At 43.8% G+C, this 19,341-nt stretch overlaps 1 protein-coding gene across 4 annotated transcripts in view; it reads left to right on the forward strand.

Annotated features, from left to right (window-relative positions):
* Positions 1 to 18,883, forward strand: part of LOC146194773 (putative monocarboxylate transporter 5) — a 70,962-nt gene extending 52,079 nt beyond the window's left edge. For all 4 annotated transcript variants that reach the window (XM_084597539.1, XM_084597538.1, XM_084597540.1 and 1 more), the window contains 3 exons: positions 907 to 1,050; positions 10,465 to 11,475; positions 18,304 to 18,883. In XM_084597539.1, the coding sequence (XP_084453665.1) occupies positions 907 to 1,050; positions 10,465 to 11,475; positions 18,304 to 18,506 (1,358 nt within the window). In that variant the 3' untranslated portion in view covers positions 18,507 to 18,883. The remainder of the gene's footprint in view (positions 1 to 906; positions 1,051 to 10,464; positions 11,476 to 18,303) is intronic.
* The last annotated feature ends 458 nt before the right edge of the window (positions 18,884 to 19,341 follow it).

A 19,341-nucleotide genomic window follows, 5' to 3' on the forward strand; every position in this document is an offset into this window, starting at 1 on the left:
AAACTATTTTAAGTGCTGAACCAGTTTTCAAGGCTAAGGATAAAGGCGCAGTTTCGGAAGTTGGCGGTCCTGAAAGCTAGGTCTGCCCCTCCAGCAGAGGTTGAGCAGTTTTTCTCCCTACACTCCTGATGAGCAGAATGGAAAGGGGAATCGAGCCTAATGGAAAGTTGAACATGTGGAAACTCATGTAGCTCTTTAAAAAATGTCCCCAGGTTGTATCCGGCAAAGCAAACTTTAGGTTTTTGTTTCGTTTTTTTTTGTAGCTAGCACAAAGCTACCTTCACCATGCCGTTTCTTGAATGCTGTACCATTTTTGTGTTTTTCCTTCACCACGCTGAAGGCAAGACAAGAAAAGGCAGTGTTCCATTGACGAAAAAAAAATACAGGAATTGAAAACGTTATTAAAAAGCTGAGAGGACATACATTAAGGTAATAAATTAAAGTCCTCAAAAGTTCTTTACGACGCTGTTACAAGCCACTCTTTATATTATTGTCGGAGCTGGTAACAAAGCGTAGAAAATTCTCGCCACTATCGCCTGCAATACTGCCGGCAGCGAAATCTGCACTGGAATGAGTCGAAAGCTACAGCTTCCCTACTTCGCATTGCTTCTGGGGTGATAGTTTGCCGACTTCATATCAATGTATACATGCTGCTGAAGTTAAAACCTAAAACCAAGATTTTAAAATGCGAATAAGTCCCATTGATCCTGTTATTAATTTCAAGAGACCATTTCACTATTTGGAACTTAGAAACGACCTTTGGCCGGGCAATAATGCCAGACCGTCTAGCTATCGCAACAGGCTAAACCAACCGCTGCTGCTATTCTTTGGCGACGCGTTCCCTTACCAACAGCGTCTTGTTTAGTGTCCCTCATTGTTTGACACATGGACTCGCACTGGTTTCAGGCCTCGTCGTCGGTGCGCTACAGCAGCGTTTCTCGGTGGCCGATATAGCAGTGGGTAGCTCCATCCTCGCATCGGTGGCCTTGGCTGCCTCCGCAATCTCCAGGAACGTCGTGTGGGTATCCGTAACGCTCGGAGCAATGTATGGTAAGACGCTTGTATTACACGCTTGTTTGTAAATATCTTTATTCACCGAAGTTCGACAAGCACTACTAGCGACCAGCGTGTACATTGCATGTGCGCCTAAAAGAGGCACAGTCTTACATTGTTTAATGTGCAAAGCATGCTTCAAAGTACCGTTGCCTTGTCCAGCGGTAAATATTAAAGGAATGTTTTGCTGATTGGTGATGATCGGTACTATCTCCTATATTGTTGTTTGAGTGTGGGGGGATAATTATTGCTGATTTTGCTATGCGTCAGCGTATCATGAAGGGCAGATGATGAGGAAGGTATAGTGCCGCTTCGATGCATCCTACGAAACACATATTTATTGCTTCCTCTGTGCGCAGTAACGCAAACTTTCGACCCGTGCTGGTACCCGAGTTTGCCACGACTGCGTTAGTCCCGTTTCTCGGTTTTCTCGTTTCTCGATTGCACGGAAGCAGCTTTCCATAGGGACCCTTTCAAAAATATTTCATTACGATGGAATGGCCATAACACTGCACGAACGGCTGGCTAGAGCTTTGCGAGAGTTTTGTTCCTGTCCAATATTATCACAAACGTAGGGTTTTTTACATAACTGTGAGCTCTACGGTGGATTGATAGCACTTTATTCTACACCGACTGCAACGTTTGGCACATTCACTGCAGTGAGCGGTTAGCCGCCGGCATAAGGGTCATTACAAAATGTGTTAACAATACGCGCTATTTATCATGCCGATGATCTGTAAGTACTCATTCAACGGGATTCTCGTAGCGACTGCCAAAATAGTTAAAAATAATAGGTTAGTTACTAATTAAAGCTGGCTGTACGTACTCACTGAAAATAAATAATCGATTGCGCCAAAACATGATGTAGAACAATGCAGTTTCATTCAATACTACCATTGGCGGGAAAAATGCATGAACAACGGTCGGTTTGAAAAGATGTTTGTTTGAGTGGAATGCGTTTTTACGATAAACAACTATTTTCCACAGTGGTGGCAGATTTCACTGAGACAGCTGAAATACTATCAAAGCCAGGCAAAATATGTATATCTTTAAAAATAAAATATTAACAATCGCATTGACCAAAACGCGTGAACAATAAAAGTAGAAAGAAAATTAGGCGGACAAATGTTAAGATATAGCGTGCTATTATGACATGAAAATTAAGGTGGGCAATCGCATTTCATTGTTCAATGGGAATTTCATTGTGTCGTTTTTATGGCGTAAGATGCTTCAGTTCAAAGAACAACAACAAAAACAACCGCGTCTCCCTCGTAGGCACGCTGCGTAAACTCAGAACTTACTACAGACGCGTTGCTCAAGCATCTACTGTTATCAAGACTGATGTTTACTGGACATCGAATATGCGATAAAAATGGCCCACGAGGTGCAGCAAAAGGAGGTGGCAACTTATTCTTAGTTCCAACTTCATTTAAAATTGAAGGGAACATACAAATGAAACAGGAACCATGCAATGAATATTTTGAGTGAAAGAACTAGAATATATTTTGTACATACAAAATTGCGAGGATATACTATATTCCGATTAATAGAACGTAGTAATAAGGTCTTGGAGCTAAATGGTGGAATGAAATGGTTCAATTTAGACCAATTATATTGTTTGTGTTAGAAGGATGTAAATGTTTTGCGATTTATTTATTGTTTAACCTCAGGGCCAGAGGCATTACAGAGGGGAGTGGTCAAAACTATAAAATAATTAACAAGAAAGCCAGTTATAAGTATAAAAAAAGTATCTCCTAATCGTACAATGTTAGCTAAATATGACTTTAGCATACAGTGCATCAAGGTCTTATAAAAATAAGGTTCTCCTAATCGTATAGTTAGCTGAAAAGTTTAAAAACGTACGTTATTATTAATTGATATGACTTCAGCAGGAAGGTGGTTTAATTAACGAGTTGTACGTGGGCTATAAGACTAAAAAAAGTTTTAGTGTGACAACGACCCAGGCCAACTTTGTGAATGGGATCAATACGGTGCGGGCGATAGAGTTGTTCAAGAATAAGTTGAGTATGCAATATGGTGGAATAGTATATGGAATAATGTTAGGCATGAAAGTTTACGGCGAGACACTAAAGAAGATAATCCAAGACTGTTTTTCATTGTTAATATGCCTGCTTTTCGGTTATCTTTGGAAACGATGAAGCGAGCGGAATCATTTTGAAAAAGTTCAAGAGAATAGGCTAGGGTGATATAAGCTTGATTCCATATTGATGAAGCGTATCCAAGTTTTGGGCGTATTAAAGACTTAAAAAGCAGCAATTTGAGAAAAGATGGAGCCCTGCAAACCGTTGCGACGGAGGTAGCCAAGCATACTATTAGCATTATTGATGTTATAATTATTGTGCTAGTCCAGGATAAATTATTTGTAATATATACCTCGCGGTACTTATAAGAAGAAATGGATTCCAAAGCAAAATAATTCGTATCGTATATGTCGTGAGGCCGAAATCTGCACGAGATACGTGCACGACTTTGCATTTGGTAGCATTACGTTCCATGAGCCCAGTTGTACAAAAGCTTACTGTAGCAGTTAAATCATTCTATAAGATTGTAACGTCGTTAGCGTTCCTTGTTCGCGGAACATAAGGCATTTGTCAACGAAAATATCAATATTAGAAAGTACAGTGGAGGAAAGGACATTATAGTAGGTAAGGAAAAAGAGTGGGGCAAGAACAGATTCATGTGGTATACCAGAATGCACATGACTTAGCGGGGAGCTATGGCCGTTTGCTGCAACAAATTCTGAGCGATTAGTAAGAAGCATTCAATTCATTTCATAAGACTGTAGGTAATGTTTAACAATTTTAATTTGTGAAAAAGGAGTTCATGGGGAGCTTTATCGAAGGCTTTGGAGAAATTTAGATAAAATACAGTATGCTTGAGATCAACGATGCAAGATGTCATGGTGTTTTTGCGTGAAGGACATCAGCTGCTCTATTCATGAATATGATTTGCGGTAACCATGTTGAGACGAGAGGGAAAAATTTGATTCAAAGAAATGAATTAACTGAAAAAAGATTACTTGTTCTAGCTGCTTGCAGCAGGTGCACGTGAGTGAAATGGGTCGGTAGTATCGCAGGATCAGTTTTATCGCCGGATTTGTATATTGGAACCACCTTTCCTATTTTCCAAGCCGATTGAAGTGGGGATATATCCAGTGACTGCTGAAATATGTTTGTTAAGATAAATAAACTTTAAGCACAAGCCTTTTTAAGAAACTTGGCTGTTATTCCATCATACCTGGGAGAAGAATCTTTTGGCAGCTTACCAATTCACTTAACAATGCCTTATAGATTGACAATAACTTTGGACACCTGAGTGAAGTTATAATAGCGTGTAGGAGGGGGCAATAGGTTTATGGCAGAAGGAAAGATTTTCGTAAAGCAATTGTTAAGAACGGTCGCACACTGATTAGCGTGAGCAGGGTTACGCGATGAATCCTCAAGTGCAATATGGTCATAGATCTACGGATTAACTGTGCGCCAAAATGTCCTAGCATTTGATTTTAGCATGAAAAGGAGAGTGTTAAACAGAAATTATGTTTTGGCATCTTTTAATGCTGTGATGTACTCTAAAGCGGTTATTTTTCACGCGGACTAACGGGTATAATTAGGTGAAGGTTTAGCCGAGCGATAAAGACGTTTCTTTTTGTTAGACGCTTGATTTGTGCATTATACCATGTGGCGTTGACGATAGTAGTAATGTTAAAGCAAGAGATTCTTTTATCGATAAGTTCATGAATTTTTTATTCAAATGTTTCCCAGTTAGTTTCTACAGAGCAGTCAAAACCTGACGCAGGTGTGCAAAACTCACTGCGACGTAGGGTTGAGCGTAGATACCGATGCACAAGGTCGCGCCTTGACCTCAGAGATGTGAGGCGCATCGAAAAGAAAATCCAGCGCAGAATTTATGCCCTCAAGACAAAATGTACAGGTCATATTGGGAAACTCTTGATCCACGGAAGCCTTTACCACGCGTCTGGAATGTTTTTCGTGTTCCCCGAACATCACCTCAACAGCTCTACGCAGCATTCAAACCCCTCGAACTCCACCAAAGACCTTTCAAGATAGAGGTAGCTGAATATTTCTGCGCTAGGGTAGCAGACCAATCTAGCCCAACAGCACTGCTACATTTCAACGATTTTCCCGCTTCTCGGCATTCGCAAATGGAGCTTCTCTTCATCGGAGAGGAGCTTGAAGCGGCACTGGCTTCTTGCAAGCGGCCACCATCGCCGAGTCTTGAAGGTGTGATATACTGTGCGCTTGGGAATCTTGGACAAGAAGCTAGACTTCTTCCTTTAAAACAGTAGAAGTCCTGTCGTGAGGGTACAGTTCCAGACAAGTGGAAGTGAAGTTGTTTAGTTCGGCTCCTGAAACCATGCAATTGCTTCTCGGCTTGACTTCATACCGTCCATTTGCACTGTCTAGCTACGTCGGTAAAGTACTGGAAATAATACTGCTTACAAGTATTCAGTGGTGACTGGAGCGCTGCCGTGTACATCCGAATATATGTCCGGGTTTCGAAGTAGACGCTCTTCAGGTGACAACGTGGTGGACCTGATATCATCTGTACAGCGTCAAAAATATTTTAGCGCTTACCCGCAGCGTTGTTCTAGAATATAAAGGGCGCATATTACAACGTCCCTAAACAGGCAAATTTGCACCTTCTGGAAGCTGCCGAGCTTGGCGATCGGGTTTTCGGCAGGATACGGAGTTATTTATCCAGCAGATCGCTCCTTGTGCAGACTTAGGAAGGCCCAACTTCTCATTTCACTTCATGTGGAGTCCCACAGTGTGAAACACTGAACCCAATGCTTTTCAATCTTACTCGAGTCGGGCTTGTCGAATTAATGCCACAGTATGCGCAACATTCAATATCTGCAGCGACATGTGTATCTGGGCATCAGGAGTTACGCGGCCACAAGTTCGAGTGAGGTTTCAAAAGGCGGCAAATATAGTTGTGTACTACCTCCACCTTCAAGGTTCGCAGATAACCGAAAATTCATTGTTAATAATAACAGCGCAAACAGAAAGACACAAGACATGATAAAAGCAAGCTACAGGACAAGCTTGTCCTGCAGCTTTCTTTTGTCTTGCCTTGTGTCTTCCTGTTCGCGCTGTTTTTTTAACAATGAATGTTTACCAACTCGCCCAACGAAGTATTTTGGTAAGATAAACTGAAAAGTGTTCTCTAGTTTCATTTACAGGCAAGAACATGTCACCTTAACCATACGCATTATTGGTAAAGCAATACCCTCCGAAAGCAACCATCGCTCTCTAGGAGTGATCATGGACCGAAATCTTTCATGAACTCCCATATTTAATTCACGAGAAAGAGGCTGACAGCGAATTCTTACGTATGTAATTGACGTTCTTGGGGAAAATCATTGGGAGCATCAGTATAGACCAATGCTCCGCCTGTACAATGCCTTATTCATGGGAATCATTTGGCGCAGCTTATCTGCACTTGGAATTATTAGAAAAGTCAACATACGAATTCTACAGTGTGCCAGCTCAAGCTCTGCGAACCGGCCTGGGATTGCCGAAATGTGCCCTAATGGCTGCTACCGTATTAATTGCCCAGGCGCATCCTATCCCTACCTACCTAACAGGTGATGCCCTGAGGGCACATTTCCGACAAATCTCCCAGATTCCCTCTCATCATTTTGCCTGTCTGCCTAATGCCACGCCACATACACCAGTTACAGAAATCGTTTATACACAACGTGCTATTTTGCCATCCCGGTTTACAACTGGCTCTACACCATCCTCTCCAGTATGAAGCCTGCATCAACCCCGTGTGCTTCTATCAATATCCTGCATCAGGAAGAAGGTCGAACTATCGCCGATAGAACTACAATAAGTCACCCTCAAATACTTCGACGAGCGCTATGCAAACCATTTGCATGTCTGCTACAGAATTACAGAAATAATGTACTACAGCACTGCAGAAATAAAATGACTGCAGAAATGAAAGTTTAGACAGTTCACCGCACTTCTTCGACAGCCGCAGAGCTAACCGCTCTTCGGGTCGCGATAAGGCATATCAGTCAGCGAGACCCCCCACAGTGTTTTATTTTCACAGATTCCAAAGGAGCCCTGCAAGCCTTTCAAGCGGATCTTCGCCGTGGAACGCAGTAGCAAATCTTCGCGGAAATACGAAAACTTCATCACTATGCCATCAGTAAATACACGTCGTTGTCTACCAATGGCTTCCAGGACACAGCGACGTAGCGGGTAACCTCAGTGCGGACGAGGTCGCGCCAACCGCCCACCAAGACGGCAGTTTTGTGTTGATCTCCTTTTCTAGAGCAGACACAGCGGACAGGCTTCGCGCACTTGCGCGGGAGCTCACGCTAACCTTGTGGTATTGTGGCCAGTGTGCGAACTCCACTTAAAACCCTTCGACCTTAACCTGAAGTTCCGGCTTCTATCCGGTCTACCTCGACGTGAAGCAACTTTGCTGTGCCGCCTTTAAGTCAGTGTAGCGTTCAGAAACTCGCATTCGTTTGACAGGTATGGTAGCCTTGCATGTGCAGCCTCAGGTTGTGATGAGACTATTGGCCACATTCTTTGTGAGTTCCCCATATACTGTGCGGAAAACCACTGTCCCTGCCGTGCGCTGGAGCGTCTAGATGGACGCCCACTGACTGAAATCAGCATCTGAGGTCAGCGGCCGCGGCGACTGTCGGAAATGAAGGCCTGCTAGGCACTGCTCCACAGTGTTGTGGCGTGATGTAACGTGATATGCATGCTGCGATGTGACTATACTGACTTCACCCATCCCTCTCTTACCTATCCCTTTTATATCCACACATCCCCTTCCCCCAGTGCAGGGTAATAAACCAGTTTCTTCTAACCTTGCCATTCTTCCTGCTCCTCTTTCTTTCTTTGTTTCTTTTACTTATCCTCATGGTTAGTAAAATGGCCGAAGTTTTAAAAGTAATATCTATATTTTATTGTAGATTCCCCCTTTTTTCTACCCACCCCTTTTCACAAGACACATCATGTTAATATACTGAAATATTTAGTGCAGCTTTTTGGATACAGTATTTGTAAATTAAAACCGCGAGTCAAAACAAGTATTCAAGTGCCATTGTGTCTCTGATTGCGGTAATGCGCAATGATAGCGACGCGTGCATATCTCGAGAATCTTGAGACTACATGAGATAAAAAGACATTTGAACTAACATGCAAAAAATCAACTATCCTGCCAGCCCATTGTCTATAACAAAGAAGCCATGTTCACTTTCACAATGAAGGTACAAAACACTTACCGGCACATGGTAATGTCATCATCATCTCTGTCACCATCATCAGCCGGACTGTATCCACTGTAGGGCGAAATCATCTTCCATATTCTTCAAAGTACCCCGGTTCTGTACTAACTGCATCCACGTGATTTCTGCGAACTTCTTAACCTCATCAACCAGCTTAACCTTATGCCCCCCGCCTCCCCTCCTTTGTACACTTTCCTTCCTTTGGAGTTCAATTGCCCACTCACAGAGACCATCTTTTATTCTCTTTTCAATAGATGTCTCGCCCATGGTCATTTATTATTCCTAATTTCGCTACAAAGACAGTAACTTCAGTTCTTGCTCTGATACACTCTCCTCGCTTCCCCTCTCTTAACATTAAATCTACCATTTTCCGTTCCATAACTCTGTGTGTTATCCTCAGCTAAAGTAGAGCCATTTTCGTTAGCTTTGAGGTTGCAGCACCATAGGTGAAAAAGATGCAACTATTATATTATTTCCGCTTGATTAACACCGTTAAACAGCTGTTCATATGGGGCGAGTATGTTCAAAATGCGTTCCATACTAATCTCATTCTCCTGTTATTTCCCTTTAGTGGCATGGATCTGCAATTATTTCCTGTCCTACGTAGACATAACCACAACTTCCAGCGCTTTTCTACCTATTTTAAGCCGATGTATCTTTCTCAGGCTGTTAGCAATTACTTTGTTATTTTGCATAATAATTTTAGGCCTATTTTCCTGCTCTTCCTGACTAGGTCATCGTCGAGGAGTGGCTAAGGTCATCAAATAAAATTTTTAAATCGTACCCTATGTTACCTAACCAGACAATGTTAGCAAGGAATCGCAGATTACTGAGGTATTCTTCACCGACCCTTAACCCTAAATTCTCCCAGTCGAAGTCTCTGAATGCTTCCTCTAAGCCAGCTGCGAACTGTACTGCGGAGATTGTGTCTCCTTTCATAACACCTTTCTTTATGTGAATTTTATATCTTCCTTTATGGAGCGCTATGGTTGTTGTGGTGGGACTACAGATTTAATCAAGTGAATTCACATATGGCCATAGATATGAATTTGAGTACAAGCTAATAAAATGAGACCTAATCAAAAGCCGTATGTGACTGTGGGTGATACGAAGTCAGTGCAGATGAGCTGTTGGCTAGTGACCTAAATTATTGCAGATATCGCCCCTACAATGACTATCACACTTCGGCTGCTTCGCTACATTTCACGCCATATGTCGTGGCATACTAAACCACAGCATATCAAATCTCACCATGCTATACCCTACAATACCGAGCTATTGAATACCATGCAATGCCCCGCCGTATTAACGCCCGCCATAATAATATCATATCCGCGCAAACCATACCGCACCACACCACGCCATACCTCAACGTAGCGCACCGTACCATATCGCATCTTGTATTGTGTTCCATTATATACCTGATTATTTCACGGAGCACTGGGCACAGCCTGCTATACCATGATGTACACTACCGTGCCATAACATAAAGTAATTTTGTTACCACTGATAGTTTGGCGAACTGGTTTCTTTGTCATATCGCTGGTGAGCATTGTGAGGAAGATCAAATATAACATCTCCAACCACTCTAAAACATAATCAATTAATTTTATTGCCAAAGAAACACCTCCATAGTTCCCAGAATATTTGCAGCAAAAGGACAAATGAAAAACTGTGGAGTCTTGCTTGATGTCCGACACATGTGTGCCCCTTTTATTTATCCGCTTCCTTATATTGATGGTAAACCTGCATACAACAGAGTGCTAACACAAAACGAAATGTTGAAGGCACTTCATTTCCACGTTTGAGATTACTCTTTGCTTGGGATATCCGTGGATTCCTTCACAGACCCTCGCTCGAAGGTATAACTTTCTTTATGGAGAGCTGATATTGTTGTGATGACACTACAGATATCATTCAGTATTGTTTCTGAAGTTGGAACATTTAAACATGCCGTGAAGTGTTTTGTTGCCCAGGAGGCAGCCTTATATGGAATGAGCAACCTGGCTATTATATCACGGATCTCGTGACAAAAAGTTAAAATGGAGAATATTGACACGTGTTTTTTGTAACTAATGCTATATGCCTAGTTTCTTCTTTGGTTGCCTTTGCAGGCCTAGGCATGGGGATGTACCTCACGTGTGTGTGCGTCTACAGCATGATGCTCTTCGACAAGTACAAAGGAACGGCCGTGTCTGTGATATTCATCGCTTGGAGCGTGACGGGACTATACGCCCCAGCAGTGCTGTCATGCCTGCACCAAGGTTACGCTCTTCAAGGAGGGCTTCTCATATGCGGTGCTGTGCTACTCCATGCTGTGCCTCTTAGCATGCTACTGAAGAATCCTTTGCTCCTGAACTTTAAGTGCCTCAAGAGCATCGCTGGAACGCTTTCAGCTCACGATAGAGCAAGTGAATGTGTAAAACCTCCGAAAGCAACACCGCTTTCTGTCGAAGATTCATCTGCTGGTCAGCTTAGTTGTCGCGCTGGCGACATCGCCAGCCTGGCAGTAAGGACTCCCAGGGGATCCCTTATCGCGGTTCAACCTTACCCAATCTGCATTGAGGACGCTGACTTACTTTCTTCCAAACGATATTCATATCAGGAGCCATATGTCTCGTGTAGCACAAACTCTGCGAAATCATGCGGCGTACGCAATGCGAGCGCGTTTCTGCTCCGGGCGCCGGCCTTCTATGTATTTCTGCTTGCTACAGTGGTAGGTGAATACTCGCTCATGGCATTCGGGATGACTATCGTGGACTATGCAATGGACAAAGGCGTCGAACTCGATATCGCGACGCACCTCGTTGTGTTCGGTGCTGTGGGCCAGATTCTCGGCCGCCTCTTCATCGTGCCTCTCTCGGACTGGGCACCGTGCACTCGGTACCCGCTGTTTGCCGCATCCTTCGTCATGGAGGCGTTGTGCACACTTGTAATGCCGCACGTCTTCACGGTGCCAAGCATAGTGGCCCTAAGAATTGTCGAAACAGTGGTGCAAGGCTTCGCAGTGGCTGTACGAGGCATCCTGCTGGTTCACTATATTGGGATCGAAACCGTCGCGACGTGTACTGGACTTTTCGGTTTCGCTTTAATACCCTTGTCTTTGAGCAGCGCTTCGATAATAGGTAAGTGAACATATGCTATCAGCTTGAGTTTATTCATACACCCTACACGTAAAGCAAGAATGACAAGTCGGGGATGGTTTGCTTATTGTGTCAGCGCAGGAAGCTAATGATTTTCTTTAAGTTGTTTGGCTGCATTTTGAGTGCGAGATGTGACTGCAATCGACCACGCCTGCTTGCCTTACTGTCTTCACTGTCCTCCGTTTATGACGAAAGCTCACGTGCGATAAACGAACCAAAGGAACACATCGCCTGCCATTGGCTGACGCCTTCTTGCTGGCAGCTCGTGCCTTACGCATTTCGCAATTTGACTGGATGAGACACGCGGTCATAGCGAGCCCGCCAAATGTTAGAAATATTCCTCAGGAGATCGCTGCTAATATGTGGAGCTGTTTCATAATTTACGAAGAAAGCCACAATAGGAGCAAAAATAAAGAAACGTCGCAAAAAGTAACCCAAAAATGTCACAAAACTTAGAGCAGAACCTGTAACCGAGCAAAAGCGCGGAGCAAAATACAGAGAACTAGCTACTGAAAAAGGAAAGCAGGGCTGACAGCAAAATTCCGTTGTGAAAACCGTCCAGTACGTGTTACCACTTGGTTTCCTGAATGCAAAACGTCTTTGCGAAAATACCAAAAGTATGCAATATATCTGTTTTATCATAACGTACAACGAGTATCTGAATTGGGATTTTAGTCCTTTTTTGCGCCCCGATCAGGCAAAAATTCGGACGGCTTTAGGGGGGATGTTAAACTTTTGAAATGTTGCACACATTTCAATAAAAGTTTTAGGAAGAGCTCATGTTTCTCTCATCAGATCATATTCAAAGTTTGTATCACCGTAGCACAAGTTGCAAAACGTCGTAGGTGTCAAAAGTCATAAGAGTGTCAGTTTAGGAAAATTTCCACTTCAAGACTAATTAAGATGTACTAATGCTTTGTACATATATATAACTTGTATTGTGCAGGGTAAGATCAAATGTGGTTGTTTTATGACATATATGTAAAAATTTGAACCCTTCAAAACAAACTTCATTTTTTTCCGTTGTCATTACATACTGCATATCTGACACGTTTTAATTTTAGAAAATAGTTCCGATTCAAAAGAGTACCTTATCGTATTTTGAACACAATTTGTGCCCAGAAACCATCCTAAAGGCAGCATTTCGCGAGAGAGTTTGGAAATGGTGTTTTCAAAATGGTTGTGCGCTTGCGAAAAGGGCAAGCGGACAAAAATGAGTTCAGAGTTTTTAAAACATGCTATTCCAATGTATAGCCTAAATTATTAAACAACAGTGACCTGGTGCATAATTAGTGGCGTCCTTTTCAATATAACACTGCTCTGCCACGTTTGTTTACAGTTATTTCTTTTTATTTCAACTTTACGGCTGTCCAGCACCCCAGTAGTGGCTTGTTAGCTTGCAGGGCGTGCCTCTTCATGTAGCTTCCATACTTCTCCAGATGGTCGAGTACTTTCGTGAGCCAGATCCGAGGGGTGCGAAAACAGCGTCCGAACGTTACGTGCTGCGTTCTAGTCAATCCAAGTTGTATTTCAGTTTACCAGCTAATACGCTGCTTCTACTTTCTGTTTTTATTCTCAATTGTCTATTGTACTCCAAACAGCAGGTTCGTTTTGGCTAGACCGCGTAAAACGAGCATATTAACTTGCGGATACAATTCGTGGTCAGTTGCTTGCCCGCTGTGCGGCTGCGTCTTGCAATCGGCATGCATGTGCGCGTTCGATGGTGAGTGTACTGACGTCGCAAGGGAATTTTACGTTTCTACTGGGTAGACGGGCCGCGCAACGGCGGTGCAGGGATAAGACGCCCGACTGCTGTGCCAGAGTACCCGGGTTCGATCCCGATCGCCGGCGGCTGGGTTTCCATGGAGGCGAAACGGAGAGGCGTCCTTTTGCGGTGCGATGTCAGTGTACGTAAAGATCCCCAATTGCTCAAAATTACTCCATAGCTGTGCAATGCGGGCGCTCTTTCTCCCTTTCCATTTTTACTCCCATCTTCCTCTCTTGCTCTACATTGCGATTAAGGGGTCCACAGTACATGTGTGACAGATACTGCGCCTTTCCTTGCCTATTAACCAATTATTATGTATCATTTCTACTGGGTAGATAGCAGCAAAATGTGTTGAGAAGTTTCGTTAATAGATGCAAATTCCAAAACATTAAAAATAAAAAATACATATTTTTAATGATATTTTTGATTTCAACCCCGCATGCCCCCTTAACGTTATGACGCGTTGTCGTTAATGGTTACCCGTCTCAAGCTTCTTTTCTGAGTGCCCGCTGGCACGTATACTTTTCTATACTCGCTTAATCTCTAATCCCTTAATTTTGCCGCCAGTATCTCGCACATATACTTTAGCATACAGCCACAAGCTGCCCAGTGATACGATTGCACGAAGATATCCATAAAATACCACTTTAAACAATCCTTGCTCATGTGGATGCATGACCTAAATGTTGCCTGCCTTAGGTATTCCCGAAAGGTTTGGTTGGTTGGTGGGGTTTAACGTCCCAAAGCGACACAGGCTATCAGACACGCCGTAGTGGAGGACTCCGGAAATTTCGACCACCTGGGGTTCTTTAATGTGCCCTGACATCGTACAGCACACGGACGCCTTGCTTTTCGCCTCCATCGAAAAGTGGCCGCAGAGGCGGGGTGCACGAAGGGTCCGGGTGGTTCAAATATCCGTTCATACAGCCTTGCCAACTGAGATGGCCAATGCGGCAGCGCTTGTCTGCTTAACCTTGTCATGCGGCCTCGTGTGGTCGGACGACCAGACAATTAAAGAGTACACGCTCATTTAACCTTCCAGTTACTGCCTCCCAGAATCATTCCCATGTTTGTCGCTCATTAAAAAAATAAAAATTGCACGAAAATGATTTTCACCTATTTTGATAGCATCGTCTTAGATATTTGGGTATTTGGTCCTAAGTTCGAAGTATTTTTGAAGGTTACCGGTGTCAGTCAACTCAGGTTATGTGGGATTCCGTAGTGGTAGCCTCTGTATGAAGGCAAAAGCTTCCATAAGGTTAAGTGTGCGTCCGTCCATCTGCAGAAAGAGTCACATTAATTCTGTGAATAAAATGACAGTGGCGTTCTGTTTACGTTTAAGAAAAAAAAATCCTCCTCCACAGGGATTGAACTCCTAACCCTCCGATCATCAGCCGAGTTTGTTAATTTTTCTCCTTGTCTAGCACTCTTGCCTTCTCCATGGCAACGTAGAGGAACGCAGACGCCTTTAACATGGTCTCCAGAAGGGTGAAAAAATGAAAGATGGCTTAGCTCTGCTATGCTTGGATATACCACGAAGCAAGAAAGGTATCTTGCTCCGGAGGATATACGTAGCGAAATGCAGTGACTACCTCGGGATCACAAGTTATTTCTGCAGTCTTATTTTTTTTCTTTATGCCAAATTTATAATCACATTTTATACATAAAGTACATTACTCCATAAACAACACAATGTAGATGAAAAACAGCGAATTCGGGCTGCGTGATCCATTAAAAATCAGGCATGTGCAGCAACACTTTCATTCTCAGAAGCTGCTCAGGCACTTCGTCTTGTGCCTTGAAAACATCAATAACACTCGCAACGGCTTCGCTAGGATACTGCTGTATTTTCCTCGCATCAAACACTGCATGCCTGAAAGCCATTGTGGATCCATTCGCCAGCTAAACTCTCCTTGGCTTTCACGTCGAGCGCGTCAGTTCACTGGCGTTCTATAATTCCTTTACAGGAAATTAAAGGCGCAGCATCTGTCACTCGCGGAAGGCAAGGAGCGTCGCCCGGCGGCGTTGGTGCGCATTTGTTCCCATTGGTCCTCATAGCTGACGGCACGTGGGTGACGTCACATCCTTGACGTCACCCTATTGGGTTACAACTATTTTAGTTTTTGGTACTTTCAAATGGAGCGCCAATCGCAGTACCTTTCACTCGCGGAATACCGCTATCATCCTCACGGTAGACAAGCGGAATTATGAATAGCGTTTCACGACCCGGGGCGTGGCCCAGCGGTAATGCACTCGGCTGGGGACAAGGGATGGAGTTTCGAATCCTGGAGTGAGACTAATTTGACGGCATTTTATGTAGAAGGCGTACGCCAAACGCGAAGGTTGGCTCCCACCATATAGTTATGCTTTTCGCTTCAAAAAAAAAAATAATTACGTCAGAATTTGCAGAAAAAAAATGCAAAAAAGGGTGGCGCTAGGGGGGGGGGATATGCAAACGTGGTTGCCACGGAAATCGCTATCGCTCACGTCTTGGAGCACCCTAGCAACAACCTGACGTCAGGTGAGAGGGCGGCGGCGCGATGACATCGTTGGGAGAGAGGTCGCCCAATGAAGAAAACAACCTTGAAAGTTATGTGCGTCGCATCTGCTTGAGGCGCTTCCCACCTGTGTCAGACCTGTGCCAGACTTGTCCCGTAGCTATGACAACGGTGAACGATATGTGCAAAGCCGTACCTCCAATTTGACATCTGATTATGCACTGCAACGACGCGCTCCAAGGAACGTCACGCGACAGGAGCGATGGTGTACCGTCTAATCTCAGACGTGTAGGAAGGAAGGCTGAACTTTATTTGCCTTATATTATTTTTCGGTGATTTTGGGGCGTCTTCAGAGACGTCTTTTTGTTGCATTCCCAGGAGTCTTCTCCTTCGACCTCGTCTACATCTAATCAATGGTCGGCTGCCCTCAGTCCATGGCTCAGCTAACCGCTACCGCCCATTGCACTCACCACAGCCTGCTGCTGTTCGCAGGTTTCGCAAGACAGTAGTCTCCCATTGCTCCGCACTCGGGTGTCTTATCTGGCGACCACATCTGTTTTTACAGGCCCATGTTATGTGATATATAATGGGTTTTTTGTCGTTCCCAGAACTAGTGCCCGTGTACATCGCAGAGTGTATTTTGAATAGTATATGTAGGTTTGGATGCAAACCTGCCTAACTGCCGCCAAACGACAGTGCTGAGAGACAGAGAGAAATAACTCTTTTGAGTGAAATGCGCGGCGGGAGATGTCGCATTATTCTGCCTCTACAGTTTTCTAACATGTACTAGTATTCCTTGGGTGCTGGCTAAAGTCCTGCGGTGTCGTCGCGTTCTCGGAAAGTACTGCATGCACGCTCGAGCTATCCTATCGGTCTCTTGGTTGCCTGCCACCACCCCATATGCCCCGCTACCCACATAATTTTGGGTGTCGTCTAGATTTCATCATTGCAATAGCGCAGAACGGCAAAGAACTAAGAACGAGTAGACACGCACAGAGCTGTGTGTTTCTACTCTTGCTTAGTATCTTGTCTTTCTACACTATTGCACCGAAGTATAAACCAAGAAGCTAAATTTCAACGCGGCTCTGGTTTTCTTTTTCGTAGTTATTAATTTGGTCGCTCGCTTCGAGGAGTATACGGAGCGCGTGATGACCTATCCTGCCAATCATGTAATTTCGGCAGGTTGTTTGAGAGTCGGTGAATATTGTTAGCGACTGCGCGGTTGTATAGCTCTCCACCACAGTTACAGCAACGGCTACTTCTTCGGCCTCTGCTGCCAAGCAGTTTCGCATAGATGCGCTGGTTACTTCGCGTAGAGGCCAATCTACCAGTGGCCCCTGCAACTTTGACGTCTCGGGTCTGCGTACACGGCTCTGTCTTGAAGACCGTATCTTTTCTCAATAATTTCGGCCGTCGCTTCCATTTTGCCTTAGCGGAGTTTGGGTTCCATGTTCCGCGGGATTAGAGCTACTTTGAGGGACTTGGGAAGGTCGTCGGGGATCGTTTCTGTCCTTATTATTTCTCGAGAAATGTGACAGATATTGCACGTTTTCCTTCCTGTAAATGAATTATAATTATATGTAGCATGACAACGAACGCGCGCAAAAGAAAACTTCTACTGTGCGGCACGAGCTCCGGCTCTGCGAGCAAAACCTTTGTTAGGGGCGCTCTATATACCATGTGCAGCAGCTACGCTAAGGCTATCGCATTTATCCAGTGCAGGTTCTGCACTTTTCTCTCCAAATTAGGAGCACTGGAGATAATTAACGTTTATTGATGTTTCAAAAATGTCTGGTACATTAGATGGTTTTCCTTCCAACAAAACTCAGCTGCCGAAGTTATACTCGAAAAGAATATTTCATCTCACTACTTTTGCACTCACCACTCAGCAACACTGCTGGGGTTTCTGTTATGTATGTACGAAGACGTAGTTCCTTAGGTTTAATGGCCGTATTATCATTATTTTTGGCCTGACGCAACAACGTACGTAATAGGTTAACGTGTATAAAAGTAAATTATCCCGTTAACAGAGAGCACTGAACAAGGATATAGGGGGAGACTCAGTTCACAAGCAGAGCCAATCTTTCGATAAAGTGGCTTGTCTTCATGTGTGCCTTTTGTCGACAGGTGGGCTTGTCTTATGAATTGACGCTCCCACCCAGCCATTGGTCAGCACTCTTTCATACTGTAGCAATATTCTTGCTCTCGTTCTGCTGTTTCTTCGATTAAGGGCACTGCCAATAATGCTCAATCAAAAATTGCTGTATCAAAACGAAGATTGCCTGTCGCTATAATAGGCAATAAAGGGCAGTCAAGAAAGTAGATACCAGTAAATGCTAAAGATGAAGTTCATAATGAAAGTAATACAATTTCAATAAGGAAATGTGTTATGCCAGGAGGGATAACTTCTCCTGTAATCTCCATCGTTGGTCTGTGTATTTGGCCTTGTGAACGTGGAGGTTAGAACAGGAGCAAAGGGAGAGCGTGCAAATGAAGCACATTTGTCATTAATATTGAGTATTCTGATTATTGTTTCTTTCACAGGATTTTTTCGGGACAGGATCGGATCTTACGACGGCTTCTATCGTCTACTCTCCGCCGTGAACGCTGTTGTAGCCATTGTACTCTGTGTCTTCTACCTAGCTGACTGGAAAAGTTCTAGGTGGCTACAAAGTGATACTAGCGGAAACTCTAAACAATCTGAATGCTTCCAAGATGGCGAAGAGCCTCTAGCAACGCAAGCCTAGTTAATATTGCAAAGTGAGTCTCCCCTCAGTATAGGTAGATAAAGTCTAAGGAAAAGACGGTGATACCGTACGCGTTCACGAAGAAGTAACCCGGAGGATGCAATTATGGACTGTGTGAATCCCAAGTCTGGAATACCTGCAACACGAAGCACTGCTTTCATTGTTGTGCAATATGCTGTGTCACCTTTCATTCCTTGGAATGTTCTGAGGAGAAAGCTTATGTTGCAGTTTCTAGTGAACTAGCGGGACCGTGTCTGTTTAGCAGCATTGTTGTGCCATTGAAGATCATCATCGCCATCATGAATTTCATTGTACCTTTGAACAGGCATTTCAGCAAGGTGATAGCTGGAAGATGGTTTTATTAAACAAATATAGAGTTTACAAACCTTGTCGTGTCTATACTTATCAGACCCACGCAGACAAGTACAAAGATATAGGGTAAGCTGATTTTAGAAAAAGAAAAAATACTGAGGTTGATGCAAATAATTGGAACGTAACGTGAAAATGCAATTGGAACACTAGGCAAAGGTGGCTTTGGAAGCTTTTGAGCGCCAACTAAGCACCTATCTTTGCAATTGTTTTATGAAAAAAGTTCATTTCTGCTTTGACTGTTCTCTCATTTAAAATTCTCCGGAGGGATCGATTATACTTTCGATATACGTGACACCTCGAGGAGCAGCGGGCACTTTTTTTTCATTCATAATGCAGTAAGCCTTCTTCAAGCTCGTACAGGAGTGGGTCAAGTCAATCGTGCATAGCTACACCACAACCAAAAAGAAACACAATGAAAGTAAAAATCTCCGACAGTCATTTTCATCGGCAAAACAAACGCTCC

Source organism: Amblyomma maculatum, chromosome 3, assembly GCF_055883805.1.
Source record: "Amblyomma maculatum isolate TAMU_Amacu chromosome 3, ASM5588380v1, whole genome shotgun sequence".
NCBI classification, from domain to species: Eukaryota; Metazoa; Arthropoda; class Arachnida; order Ixodida; family Ixodidae; genus Amblyomma; species Amblyomma maculatum.